The 14,079-nt window shown below is 35.4% G+C and overlaps 2 protein-coding genes across 2 annotated transcripts; one reads left to right on the top strand and one right to left on the bottom strand.

The window, feature by feature from the left end:
* The first annotated feature begins 4,948 nt into the window (after positions 1-4,948).
* Positions 4,949-8,179, top strand: LOC111889831 (uncharacterized protein At2g33490). Its single transcript, XM_023885985.3, has 8 exons — positions 4,949-5,298; positions 5,655-5,727; positions 5,804-5,878; positions 5,940-6,001; positions 6,096-6,164; positions 6,253-6,281; positions 6,367-6,838; positions 6,942-8,179. Exons 1-8 carry the CDS (start codon positions 5,200-5,202, stop codon positions 7,740-7,742), a joined length of 1,680 nt encoding a protein of 559 aa, XP_023741753.1. The 5' UTR covers positions 4,949-5,199; the 3' UTR covers positions 7,743-8,179.
* Positions 8,000-8,880, bottom strand: LOC111889894 (uncharacterized). Its single transcript, XM_023886050.3, has one exon. The coding sequence runs from the start codon at positions 8,773-8,775 to the stop codon at positions 8,149-8,151; it is 627 nt and encodes a 208-aa protein (XP_023741818.1). The 5' UTR covers positions 8,776-8,880; the 3' UTR covers positions 8,000-8,148.
* Between the last annotated feature and the right edge of the window lie 5,199 nt (positions 8,881-14,079).

Below are 14,079 nucleotides of genomic sequence, written 5' to 3'. Positions count from 1 at the left end.
ACCTAGGACACCGCAGTTAAATGGTGTGGCAGAAAGGCGTAATCGAACCTTGTTGGACATGGTTCGCTCTATGATGAGTCGTGCTTCACTATCAATCTCTTTTTGGGGGTATGCCTTAGAGACTGCCGCCCATATCCTTAACCGAGTCCCTACTAAGAAGGTTGCCAAAACACCTCACGAGATGTGGACAGGGAAAGCTCCCTCGTTAGCACATATCAAGGTTTGGGGTTGCGAGGCTTTCGTGAGACGAGATACTCACGACAACCTCGAACCTCGTAGTGAGCGATGTATTTTCATCGGCTACCCGCATAAATCCTTTGGATATCTCTTCTATAGACCGAAGGACAATGTTGTCTTTGTTGCGAGGAGAGGGGTTTTCCGAGAGCGAGAACTCATAAGCCAAGGAGACAGTGGGAGGCAAATCGAGCTTGAAGAGATTCAAGAGTCGATAGATGAAGGAACCTTTACCGCTGGCACTCAACCCGAGGAGGAAACTCCGGTTGAACCCATTGACGAGTCCTTACCTCTTAGACGTTCCGAAAGAGTTAGAGTTCAACCCCAGTTTTATGGTTTTCATATTACTACCGAAGGGGACACGTATATTAGTGATGGTACACTAATAAACCTTGATGAACCTAATAGCTATAAGGAAGCCATGGCAGGCCCGAAGTCTGTGAAATGGAAAGAGGCAATGGATAGCGAGATCCAATCCATGTATGATAACCAAGTTTGGAATTTGGTTGATAATGTGTCCGGACGTAAGACTGTTGGGTGCAAATGGATCTTCAAGAAGAAGATCGACGTGGATGGAAACGTACACACATATAAAGCGCGATTGGTCGCGAAGGGCTTTACTCAAACTCCCGGAGTTGACTATGATGAGAACTTCTCACCAGTTGCGAAGATAAAATCTATTAGAGTGATGCTAGCGATTGCCGCATTTCATGATTATGAGATTTGGCAAATGGATGTCAAGACCGCTTTCCTTAATGGAAAGTTGGCTGAGGATGTTTACATGGCTTAGCCAGAGGGGTTTGTGGATCCGAAGCATCCAAATAGAGTGTGTAAGCTTGGGAAGTCCATTTATGGACTTAAGCAAGCGTCTCGCAGATGGAATCTTTGCTTCGATGAGAAAGTCAAAGAGTTTGGATTTGTACGAAGCGAAGATGAATCGTGTGTATATGTCAAAGCCAGTGGGAGTATAGTAAGCTTCCTCGTTCTATATGTTGATGACATATTACTCATAGGAAACGACATCCCGACTCTGATGAAGTTAAGTCCTGGATCGGGAAGTGCTTCGCTATGAAGGACCTCAGAGACGCTTCTTACATTTTGGGAATAAGGATAGTGAGAGAAAGAAGTAAGAGACTAATATGACTTAGTCAGAACACTTACTTAAAGAAGGTACTAAAACGTTTTAGTATGGAAAACTCGAAGAAGGGAGAATTACCGATACAAAGTAATGCCAAGTTGAGTAAGACTCAAAGTCCGAGTACCGAAGCTGAAATAGCAGAAATGAGCCGACTACCATACGCTTCCGCAGTTGGCTCAATCATGTACGCTATGACTTGTACTCGCTCTGATGTAGCCTTTGCTTTGAGCATGGTTAGTAGATATCAAGGGAACCCTGGCAGAGCCCATTGGATTGCGGTGAAGAATATCCTTAAGTACCTTCGGAGGACAAAGGAATGGTTTTTAGTCCTCGGGGGGAGTGATGACTTGAAGGTGCGAGGGTATAGTGACGCCAGCTTTCAGACCGACAAGGACAACTACCATTCGCAGTCGGGCTGGGTCTTTACCTTGAATGGAGGAGTAGTGACATGGAAAAGTTCCAAACAGGAAACCGTAGCTGATTCAACATGTGAATCAGAGTACATTGCAGCGAGCGAAGGGTCGAAGGAGGCAATATGGCTGAAGAACTTCATTGGTGATCTTGGAGTTGTACCTGCCATAAAGGAGCCCATGGAGATTTTCTATGATAATGAAGGAGCGGTTGCCTTGACCAAGGAACCGAGAGATCATGGTAGATCACGACATATCGACATAAAATATCATTTTATTAGAAATCGTGTAGAAGAAGGACAACTCGTAGTGAAGAGGATATCATCAGAAGATAACCCAGTAGATCCGCTTACGAAGGGAGTGAGTAGGGTTAAGCACTTGCAGCATGCTAGGAGTATTGGGCTGAAGGATGATATTAGCATAGATTAGATAGTAGTATTAGAAACGTGTAATAGATAAATGTAATTAACATTTTGATGATTAAATAAAGGAGTTTTATTTATGAGTAATGTTACTATCTTATGTTAATTGTTTAACTATTGTTTCACTTTGCATGTTTTGACTTCCAGAATAATTGAGTTTATTAAGAATAATCGAATTATCCAAATTGTCCACAATCGTTCATATGTTGGAAGTAGATATGAATGAAGATTGTCATGAATTGGTGTGTAGATTGTCTAAATGGTATTAGACATAGCAAAGGGTTGCTGCAACGTTCATGAGTGCTTATGAACTGGTTTTGAGCATTGGAACAAACCCGCGCTTGCTGGAATCACTTTATGGAATATGATATAAAAGGGTGATCGCAAGACGATAATATCATAGTCTTAAAACCTAGATATATGGTTTACTATTTGTTAATAGATTGTACATTGATAATGGGAAAACGCATCAGTAACTCGGTGTTATAAAACGCATTGTTGTGTATAGTTGATTGATGAATAAGTAAATGCATATAAGTCGAAGTTTATCTGTAACTTTTATCCTAAGAAGGTAAAAGCGATATCTCGGCCGCTCGATGATTTGATTTGACTTATGTGCCTGGCCCGGTCAGAACTGAATTGATGTGTTCGATTAAGTTCTATGTCAAATAAATCAGAGATCGAGAAACCTAAATGCTTGACTAATCATTCCATAGAATTGTCAGCATGATATCTAAACAGAGGACTGTACGATCCCTTATCTAAAGGACAAGATTGATTAGATCAGAGTTTGACAGCGTCTTTGAGAGCTTTGATTGCGAATCGGATTGTACTTGTGCATATAGTTACTAGACTTATCCAAGTGGGAGACTGTTGGAATAGTGTCTAAGGCTGCAACTATATTAGGCAAGTATTTGACCCGATTGTGCATGGTCCTTTTGGGTTGCCTTCACCATAGCTCGGTTGTCCGTAACTCGGTTGTCGGCTGGAACTTGGAAGAGAAGCGATAGTGGGAAATTGGGAATACGTGATGGGATTTAGGGTTAGAGTCTTTTGGTGGCTGAAATGGATTAGAGGGATGAAATGTCATTATATATATATATATATATATATATATATATATATATATATATATATATATATATATATATATATATATATATATATGTTTGGGGTGGGGGGGGGGGGGGGGGAGGGGGCGGGGTATGCATACCCCACTCCCTGCCCCGAACTTGAACCCGAACTAAAAACCCAATAATGACCCGATACCCGATACCCGATAAGAGTGACTCGCCCCGCCCCGCCTCGAAATCTTCGGGGTTCGGGTTTTTTTTTTGCCATACCTAAGTCATGCTAATTGATTGAAGATATAATTTAATTGATAAAACATTTTGATTTCTAAAATTGAATCGATTGAAAAAAATACCGTGTAGGACGTTAATCGACTTGAAGGAGTAGTAGGTGGGCATATCAGGAAGATCACTTTGTAAATTTTTGGATGGGAAAAAAATTTAAATAGGAGGTGATAAATTGAAACGTAGTTATAATAGTACTCTTTTATTAGAGTAGGATGTACAACATAACAGGTAAAACTAAGACAGTCTGGTATACATACCACGAAATGAGTCGTGGTCTAAGTGGCCATAACCGTGGTTAGTGCACACCATCCCGGACCAAAGTGGTTCTTAGTGGTCGTGGTGAATTGTTGTCCATACCACAGATCACCACCTCCAATCAAATTCTTTCTCTCTCTATCTCTCTCTAACTTTTTCTACCCCTCTCTACAATTATATATATATATATATATATATATATATATATATATATATATAAAATTTAAAAATTAAAAAATAAGAGGTATATAGTGATAGATATCTCATTGGTTTAGTGGTTGGATGTGATGATGAGGTGACACCCACCACTATAGTGGTTAATGATGGATATAACGGATGACATGACACACCTTATCATCTCTAATAAATGAATGTTTTTTTGCTACATGTCATATTCTCCTTCATTTGGACACGTGACATTTTCTAAAATTTTTAAATTTTCTATTTTCCACTTATCATTTTATTGTATTTTTCATTTTATTAAATTAAAATTCTACATTTAATATGTAAGGTAGTATATATGTAAGGTATTTATTACAAATAGTTTATATATGTAATGTATTCAATATATTAAAGCCTTATTAATTTTAATAAAATCAAAAAATTTCTCATTTTTCTTATAAATTCAAACATTTCAAATTGTTAAAATTTTATATTTAATTTTTTAAAAATAAACCCATATAATAAATACTAGTTTTTTTTAAGAGAAATTAAACATCCTCCTACCTTTTGATCCTACTAATCCCCTATCCATTTAAATATTGACATGTGTCATATTAATATTTTAAAATATCATTAATCTCGTTAAATGAGTATTAAATATTACACATGTTAGTAGTTCATTAGACAAAGAATATTTAGGAAGAAAAAATAAAAATATATTTAATTTCTTTTTTTTTAAAGAACCCTGGTCGGTACCATATATAAGACTTCCTTTTATAAAACCACATATCCGAAACAACCCATTCCGGGTTTGTTCGTCACTTTCTAAAAACGCAAAAAATTAGTTTTATTTATTTATTTATTTTATGATATACTAACAAAGAAATTATCATTTTTGTTAATATCCCCATTTTAATTTTTTTAGTTAACCATGTATTCATAAAAAAACAATTTCCAAATATCCAAATTACGTGACGAATAGTGAATATTGCGCGTTAGCGTGACAAACACAGGCGACTTCTCCTCACCATGAAAGTTAAGATGACGATCGACAGTTGAACAAACATCGCATTTGATCTCTCCCTTTGACTTTTGACCTTTGAATTCACGATCATCATCTTCTTCATTTGCCCCCCTCCATAATTTTATTCCAATCTTTGCAGAAAATCTATACCCCATTATCTCTGCATAATTTTCCATTCATTCACCCAACACAACAAATGAAAACTCCCTTTAAAAAACTGCGTGGGTTAGGGCTACACAGGCATAATACTCATCGACCTCCCGCTCAATTGGATGAGCTTTCGCAGGCTTCCCAGGTTTAATTTCTATTTTCCCTTTCCGTCGATAGAAATTTCAAACCAACAAAATTTGATTTTGAGGGTAATTTCCGTTTTCCCCTCACTATTCGTTTTTAGGTTTTTATCAATTGATTTTCCAAAGGGGCGAGTTTTTAGTGCTCGTCGATCAAAAATTTATGCTAGGCTTTTTGTAATTAAATTAGATCTTATTCAGACTTGATATTGACTTTCAGTCAACGGCTTCATCGATTATCTTAGTCTATGCTCAAAGCTAAAATTTTGGAATCAAAATCTCCTATCGTAAATTCGCGAAGCAAACGTATAATTGCGATTGTAGATTATTATGATTTCTTTACTATTTTTGTGTTTTGCAGGACATGCATGACATGAAAGATTGCTATGACAGTTTACTTTCTGCAGCAGCAGCCACAGCGAACAGTGCTTACGGTATTTGACTGACACCTTTTCTGAACAAATAAAAATTATGCGTGGATTGATACATGATGCTGATAATCTGTTTCAGAGTTCTCGGAGTCATTGCGGGAAATGGGAGATTGTCTTCTCGAGAAAACCTCGTTAAACGATGATGAAGACAGCGGTGAGTTTGAAGCTTATGAGTTTCATTTCATTCTAAAACCCTAAACCCAATGATTTTGCAGGTAGAGTCTTGCTAATGCTGGGAAAGGTGCAGTTTGAAATCCAGAAGCTGGTGGATAATTATGTGAGTTGCTATTTCATTTTAATTTTTTCAAGTTATATACTAGTAAGCACCACACCACACATTTAGTGACGGTTGCAAGATGTTCCTTTTTCAGCGTGCACATATTTCTCGCACAATCACAGCCCCTTCAGAGTCCCTTCTCAGTGAATTGCGTGTTGTTGAGGTTTGTAGTTGTAGTTGATTTTTTTATGACATGAAAAGGGTAGATAGCTAGAGCTTACTGTGATGAATGCTGATGATTTTGGTTTCAGGACATGAAAAGGCAATGCGACGAGAAGAGGTCTGATTCTGAAACTTATTTATTCAAGTTTGTTTTTGTCAAAAGAAAAAGAATGTATAGTAAGCTATTATTGCTATTGTACCAGGATGACGTATGATGAGATGAAATTACGACACAAAGACAAGAGAAAATCAGGAGGAGAATACGTGTCTTCCCATCAGCTGCGAGCAGCTCAAGAAGAATTTGATGAGGACGCCACTTTATTTGTTTTCCGCATGAAGTCTTTGAAAAAGGGTCAGTCCCGTAGTCTTCTAACACAGGCTGCTCGTCACCATGCTGCTCAGATGTGTTTTTTCAGGAAGTCTCTCAGATCTCTTGAAGCGATCGAGCCGCATGTTATGTTAGTAACCCAACAGCAGCATATCGATTACCAGTTCAGTGGGCTTGAAGAAGAAGAAGAAGACGACGATGATGATGATAGAAACTCTGTTTTTCTTACTGATGATGACACTGAAGATGACAGCGAAGAAGACATGCATCAAGATGGTGAATTGAGCTTTGAGTACCAGAGGGGCGATCCGAAAAATGAAGCTTCTAGCTCAGAAAACTCCATGGAGGTGAATCTGATGCTCTCTAATTAGGCTGTTGTTGGTTGGTTTTTTTTTTCTCTCTCTCACCAAACTTGTTTTTTTTTTTTTTTTTTTTTCTACAATTACACAGTTGGATAGCGCAGCAGACATTACCTTTCCACAAGTTGCAGTAAAGGCAAACATGGAGGAGCAGAGGAAACCCCTATGGAACTCATCTACATTTGGTGTAGAGGTGAATGCAGGCAGCAAATGCAAATCAGCACCACTTTCTGCTTCTGCTGCAAGCAGTAATATGGAGCGGGACCCAAGACAGATGAGGCAGTCATCTGCTCGAAAGCTGAATACATATGTTCTCCCAACACCAACACCAACATCACAAAAAACAAATAATAATAACAATAATTTGTGGCATTCATCACCTTTAGTATCCAGCAGCAGCTCAGGACCAATTCATCCATCAAACACACAATCAGCACTCAGCAAACCCACTCCACTACCCTCTCCAACAGCAAGTCAAATTGAGCATCATCCAAGTGTTAGTGCCAAAAAAATCAAAAGATATGCTTTCTCTGGTCCTTTGGCTGGAAGTAGTAGTAGTAGTAGAAACAAGGCTCCTTTATCTGCGACTGTGAGTGGTCCTATTCCTATCACACGCACACCATTGGCCTCAACTACAAAACTATCCAGTGGTAATACTAATACTAATAGTAACAGTTTTGTTTCATCACCTAAAATCAGTGAACTCCATGAGCTCCCCAGACCTCCTGCAAACTTAGCCTCTATCAAAGTCAAACCACCCTTAAAACCTGCCTTCTCTGCTCCTTTGGTTACAATTACAAACAAGCCCCTCAGCCTCCATGCATCTTCTCAACGAATGCTTTCACCTTCGCCTCCTCGGACACCCATCTCCATCTCCATAAGGAACAGCTAAGCTAGTCACTGCGTTATTACTTATATATATATATATATATATATATATATATATATATATATATATATATATATATATATAGCCTATAGGTACTTCATCTTTCTTTCCTTTGCAAATCTATACATGATCAAACTGTGGATATATCTATATTTTTGACTTATATGTAATTCATTTATGGAGTATTATAAAAGCCCCGATTTAAGTTTGGTAGTATTTTGCCACATCGCTTTTTCTTGAGATATATATAAATAATATAATAGATCAAAACGGAAGACGATTGATTGATTGATTGGAGCAAATGTTGCAACTGTTTGTGTAGTCAACTGTGAACCTACATCTTTTACACGATTGAAAAAGAGGAAAAAAAAAAAAACAACATTTAGATTTAGCACTAAAAAGTAAAGTCCTAGATAAAGCGACGCATGGGCCAGCCTGGTTGATCGCGTAGTGGCTTCATGACACAGTATCCGGCAGTGGAAGAAGAAGCAAGACGGTGATGGAAACATCTTCTCCTGAGATTGGAGTTGATTCTGTGGTTTAGTCTTACAGGAATTGGCATTGCATCGAGTCCCATTAGCCTACCCACAGCACCCGGTGTGCACCAGATCACCCTCTCCCCTGCAACTTTTGCAGGCAAACAGCTTCTCAGATCCACTGCTACTGATGTTGGGTTTCGAAAGGAAGATCGATACATGGCGTCCTTCCCATCAAGAGAAAACCTCGGGTACTGATTCAGTGCATTTCTGGCACACCGTAAGATGTCTGAGCTGTTTACACACGACATCCTATGCTGCTGCCCATCCCCATCCTCTTCTTGTAGCTTTGCTCTTGCTGCCATTTTCTCCTCCAAGTCCAACCGCATGATCATCTCCTCCAGTGTCGCCTGCTGCTGGCTGTTTCCGGCCGCCATGGGAGGAGACTTTTGCTGCTTCAGAGTGGAGGTGGAGGTGTCGCCCGTGCACAGGTTCTTCAACCCCTTGTTCATCTTCAAACCAAGGGAGTTGTGGAGGCCAAGGAACGACAGGTCTTTCATGTTTAAAAAACATGAATCATCAATCACAGTAGAGGTAGAGGTGGTGTTGTTGACTGTTGAGATATAGATACTTTGGTTGGAAAGACATTAAGGCAATCACATGAGACGGAGTAAAGAGGGAGGGAGGAGGAGGGTTCACAAGATGTTTGCATGGAATTACTGATTTCACAATTACTAACCAACCAACCAACCAACCAACCATGTAAATACAATTCATTTTCTTGCTAAATCTTTGTTGGAAAAATACTACCACCAATTAAGGAACTGAAATAATCACAACCCAAGTATAAGTTACTAGAACTAGGATCGGATAACATCTACAAAAACGGTAAGAGCCGCAAGAATAAATTTTCCTCATATTGACTTGAATTTATCATATAACATATTACGAGACGATGACATGATATTTTGGTTGCGAGTTTTTGAAATTTTATAAGAGATGTTAAATGTTTAAAGGGTAAAAAAGTAAAAAAAAAAAATCGAATATTTTAAGCTATTGTACCCCACATCCAGCATTGGCGAGTCTATGTGTTACATTGAACGCTTTAATAGCCCAATATCTAAAAATTGTGACCTACAAAATAAATACAAATGAACACTTTAATATTTTCGCAACAAAAAAAGTGTGTAAATTAGATGTTTAAAGTCATAATCTATATTTTAATAGCCCAATATCTTTTAATGTATAATCCAATATTTATAGCCCAATACAAGTTACAATTAAAAAAAATTAAGTCACAAATCAATCGTTTCACAGCACGTTAACTTTGATATTCAATTTTTCATAATTGCCGATCCAATTTGTTAACTTTGTGAAAATTGATTAGATTATTGAAAATTCTATTTCCAATTCCAATATTACGTGACAAAGACCACTATTCATAATTTAATTGTAGGTTTAATTAAATTCATTGGATTTCTTTTCTTTTCTTTTTCTTGTTAATATTTATAATTTATTCCATAACCATCAAAATCAAATCTATTGAATGTTTGGTAATACTTAGTGATTTTTTTTTATTGTTCAATGAGTTTATAGTAGATTTTTTATTGTTTCAAATTTTCAGTGTGAATTGATTATTTGATTGTTGTTCATGTATTTGGTTATTTGATTGTTGATTGTGAATTATTGTTTATTTCAGAAATCAAAATCAAGAATGTCTTTAAAAGTAATTTGATTTTTTTTGCTTATACGATTCGACCCGATCCAAATCCACAACTAGTATTTTTTTCCCTATCGGTTTCAATTAAATAGTGAACCATGTTATTTTACATTTTAGACTCCCCACTACCAACCAACCCACTTTCAATGCTATATGTTAGTTTCTGTTAACTGATTGTGTTTTTCATGCACACTTTTTTTAGTAACTATTATTATTATTTTCTTTTTGTAGAAAAAAACTGGAAAGTTGAAGTTTTTAAATTTTGAATATATACAAAATAAGCATAGAATGTTTGAAAAATAATTTAAAAATGTTTAACTTTATACAAAGAAAAACTAAAATTATCTCCAAATGTCAAGAATATGTAAGGGATACAAAAAGATTTTTTTTAAATAAATATTTTAAAGATCACATTCTAATTAACATCATTATTATTTATAAAAATTTGAAAAAAAGTACTCTTCAAATTCAAATAAAGATAAAAAGTTTTATTTATTTATTTTTTTTTAAATCTTACTAGTTTACTCATATAAAAAAATAATTTTTTTTCAAAAATAAGATAGTTTAGATACCACATTTTTTTTATAAGATTGTATGTTTAAAAAAATTGAAAATGTTATTATCCAAAATAAGATAATTCAAAATATTTATGATAAAAAATTATGATTCAATATGCTTATGATCCTTAATTTATTATGATAAATATTATGATTCAAGATTAGTTAATATTTATACTCGTATCTTTTATGATTTTAAAATTGTATAATTCAAAAAAATATTATGAGACAAAAACTTGATTTGGTTAATATGTTCAATCTAAAATTATATATCCAAAATGTTATGAACCAAACTTGTTATTAAAAAAGGTCTAGGTGAAAAAAATTTATTTTTTTGAATATGTTATCATTCATGGACACCGTTCTTTCTTTTATGGTACCATACATAATGCGAGTTGAATGGGTTTATGAACTTGCTCTTCCAACATTCTTTTGTATCTCATTTGTACTATATGCATGCTAAGTTGTACCACACTCTTTGGGTTGAAACAAATGGATTTAAAAGTGTTATAGGTTGAGATGGATGGAAATACGAGAAAAAAAAACTAATGTGGTACATATATGACATGTGTGTTGGAAGGGATAAAAAGGATGATTGTGTCCATCTTAAAATTTTAAACCTTAGGGTGACCTATCATTCAAAAAAAAAAAAACAAAAAAGGAAAGTAAAAGCATTAAAAGAAAATAAGCTAAATTTGATTATAAAACATTAAAAAACGAAAGTAAACGAAAAAAAAATAAAAACAGAAAAAGTTCAAAAAATAAAAAATAAAAAAATAAAAATTAGAAAGCCAAAAAACATTATTTAAAAAACTAATATAAGTGCTAAATAATAATATATGTATATGCATACCAAATTCCATAAATGTGCATTACTATTAACCATTGTGTTTGATGTTTGTGCGTTTTTTGAAATGAATGGTCGAGGATTGCACTTTGCTATAACGTCCAAAATTTCAAATCAAAATTAAACGAAAAAAAAATAAAAACAGAAAAAGTTAAAAAAAAATAAAAATTAAAAATTAGAAAGCCAAAAAATATTATTTATAGAACTAATATAAGTGCTAAATAATAATATATGTATATGCATACCAAATTCCATAAATGTGCAGTAATATTAACCATTGTGTTTGATGTTTGTGCGTTTTTTGAAATGAATGGTCGATGATTGCACTTGCTATAACGTCCCAAATTTCAAACCAAAATTTTCATTTTCAAAATAAGATAAATCGTTCAAAACATCTTTATAAAACATAGATAAAAAACATATTTGTTCAACAATTATAAAATCAAGTATCCCAAAGTCTCAATAATATTAATAACAATAAAAGTCAAGATTAATCCATCACTAATGAATGTGAACAGTCACGCCAAACCCTTTCCTCGATCAACAGAACTACTTGAAAAACATTCAATCAACGACTATAAACACAAAACTTAATGAGTATCCAAAGATATCACATACTTAAATACACATAAAATGCATACAAACAAATGATTTGAGACCTTATGTCGTTCCACCTGACTCATAGCCTAATGTCGTTTTGTCATTAACGGTTGACTCATGGCCCGACGTCCTTCCGTCATCAACAATGGGTATCTAGGCTCACAACCCAGCACCGTTCCACCATCGACCCCTCAATCATGACACATAAACGCATCATAAAATCAAACAAGAAATATACAAAAGACTATTCTAATTTACTTGTTTAATCACATACTAACAATACATCTACATCCTATCATACAAATGATATATACTGTGACGCATAGTATACTGAAAAAATCACTTGAAAGAAGAACTGAATATCTGTAGTGACAAAGAACATAGTTTGACATGTGCAATTAAAGCTTGCACAATTGAACATGGTGATTTGGGTGTTTAAGAGATATATTGAATGTATATGGTGTTACAAAAAAGATCTAGATCTAGACTGCATAATTAACACACACTTACACACTCACTTCTACATCTCTCAAGCACACCTCTACAAGTGGTATGAACCCACTATTTATAGAGGTGTTTACATGTCTCTCTCTCTCTCTATCTCTCTCTCTCTCACTCTAACTAACAAATGGGTCTAAAGGCTAAAGCACCACATGCAAGTGGGTTTTACAAAAGTCAAACATTTACAAAGTCATGAATGAATAACTTTGTACCCTAACATTCTCCCCCTCAAAGTTAGGAATGAATGACCCACTTCAAATCTTCCAAAGTCAAGCAACTACGCTGTTCGAGCCTCAAAGGTGACACATGTCGAAACGAACTTTAATCTTCAATTCTTCCATGATTCTTCAATTTGGGCTCTAGGATGTGAGACCATACAATCCGAGCAGCAACGAATGATCAAGAGTATTCCAAACTCCAAATAATCACCCAAAGTTGCGCATAAAAACACACCCCAAAAATCTTCAATAAACCAAACCCATTTCGAATATATCACTTCCGAACTTCCAATTGCATCATCTCGTAATCTTCAAACCTTCAAGATCACTTCGGTCTTCAAATCCGCGTAATATGAAAAATTCAAGTTCGAATTTCCATATAAAACTTCTCCCCCTTTTTATAATTGAAATTTGATTATAAAACTCCAAGGAAAAAGAACGTGCTCTATTCGGAATTTTTCATGTTAAAACTCCCCCTTAACATGTGGCATAAACTTTGTGCTTCAATCCAGAAAAACCAAAAAATAATCAATTTTTATTGTCGTTCCCGGATTGCCTTTGACAAAAATTCTCAAAAATGGGTAGAAATTGTCAATTTCAAAATTCTGCAGTGACCCGGTGCGCCAAAAACAGCCAAATATGCGAAACACACTCCCATTTGCGAAACTGGGTAAAATGTGTAAATTCGCACAAACTGCAGGGGCCTGAAATGCATAATCTTCAATTTTCAGCAAAAACAGTCATTTTTCGAATTTGGGTGAAAAGTGTCAAACATGCAAAATTTGAGTTAATTTGCGCAGTGTAAAATATTCAAAGGTTCAGGGGCCGTTTTCGAATCTTCTTCCCTTTTGTTCTCCAAACATGCGAAGAGTAGGCTTTTTCGTACGAAATCTCTTGTCAAACAAACAAAACTTTAAGGGCCAGTTTCGTAAATTCGACTTCTTCTTTTTCAATTCATATAACACAATCACCTTCGCATTTTAATCCAGATACCCTTCGCATCTTTCAGCCAATATAACCAACTAAACAAATATGCGAAATTGATTTGGATCTTCGCATTTTAATCCACATACCCTTCGACAATATTCTTCCCTGTATACACGAATGAACCCAGTAATCGACTCCAAAATTTCGAATTCGTAACTCCAAAATCCAGATTCAAGCTTTCTCAGTTGGTTTCATCATCCTTCCCCAGTTCGTTCCTGTTCGACTTCCAAAATCACCGGTTTTTACTTTTTGTTCAAGAACACAAAATCAATAATCAAAATCGATTACCAATTCCATCTTAACTTCACATCGATGACTCTTGTATTGACTTCGCTTTTCATTTACCACAAGATGATTAATTTCAAAATCACGTTCAAGATGCGAATATGAACAACTCACAGTGTTCAACATCACGTTCATGAACCCAACCAATT

This window comes from Lactuca sativa, chromosome 4 (genome assembly GCF_002870075.4).
Source record: "Lactuca sativa cultivar Salinas chromosome 4, Lsat_Salinas_v11, whole genome shotgun sequence".
Taxonomy (NCBI): domain Eukaryota; kingdom Viridiplantae; phylum Streptophyta; class Magnoliopsida; order Asterales; family Asteraceae; genus Lactuca; species Lactuca sativa.
This window is presented reverse-complemented; position numbering and strand designations above follow the sequence as displayed.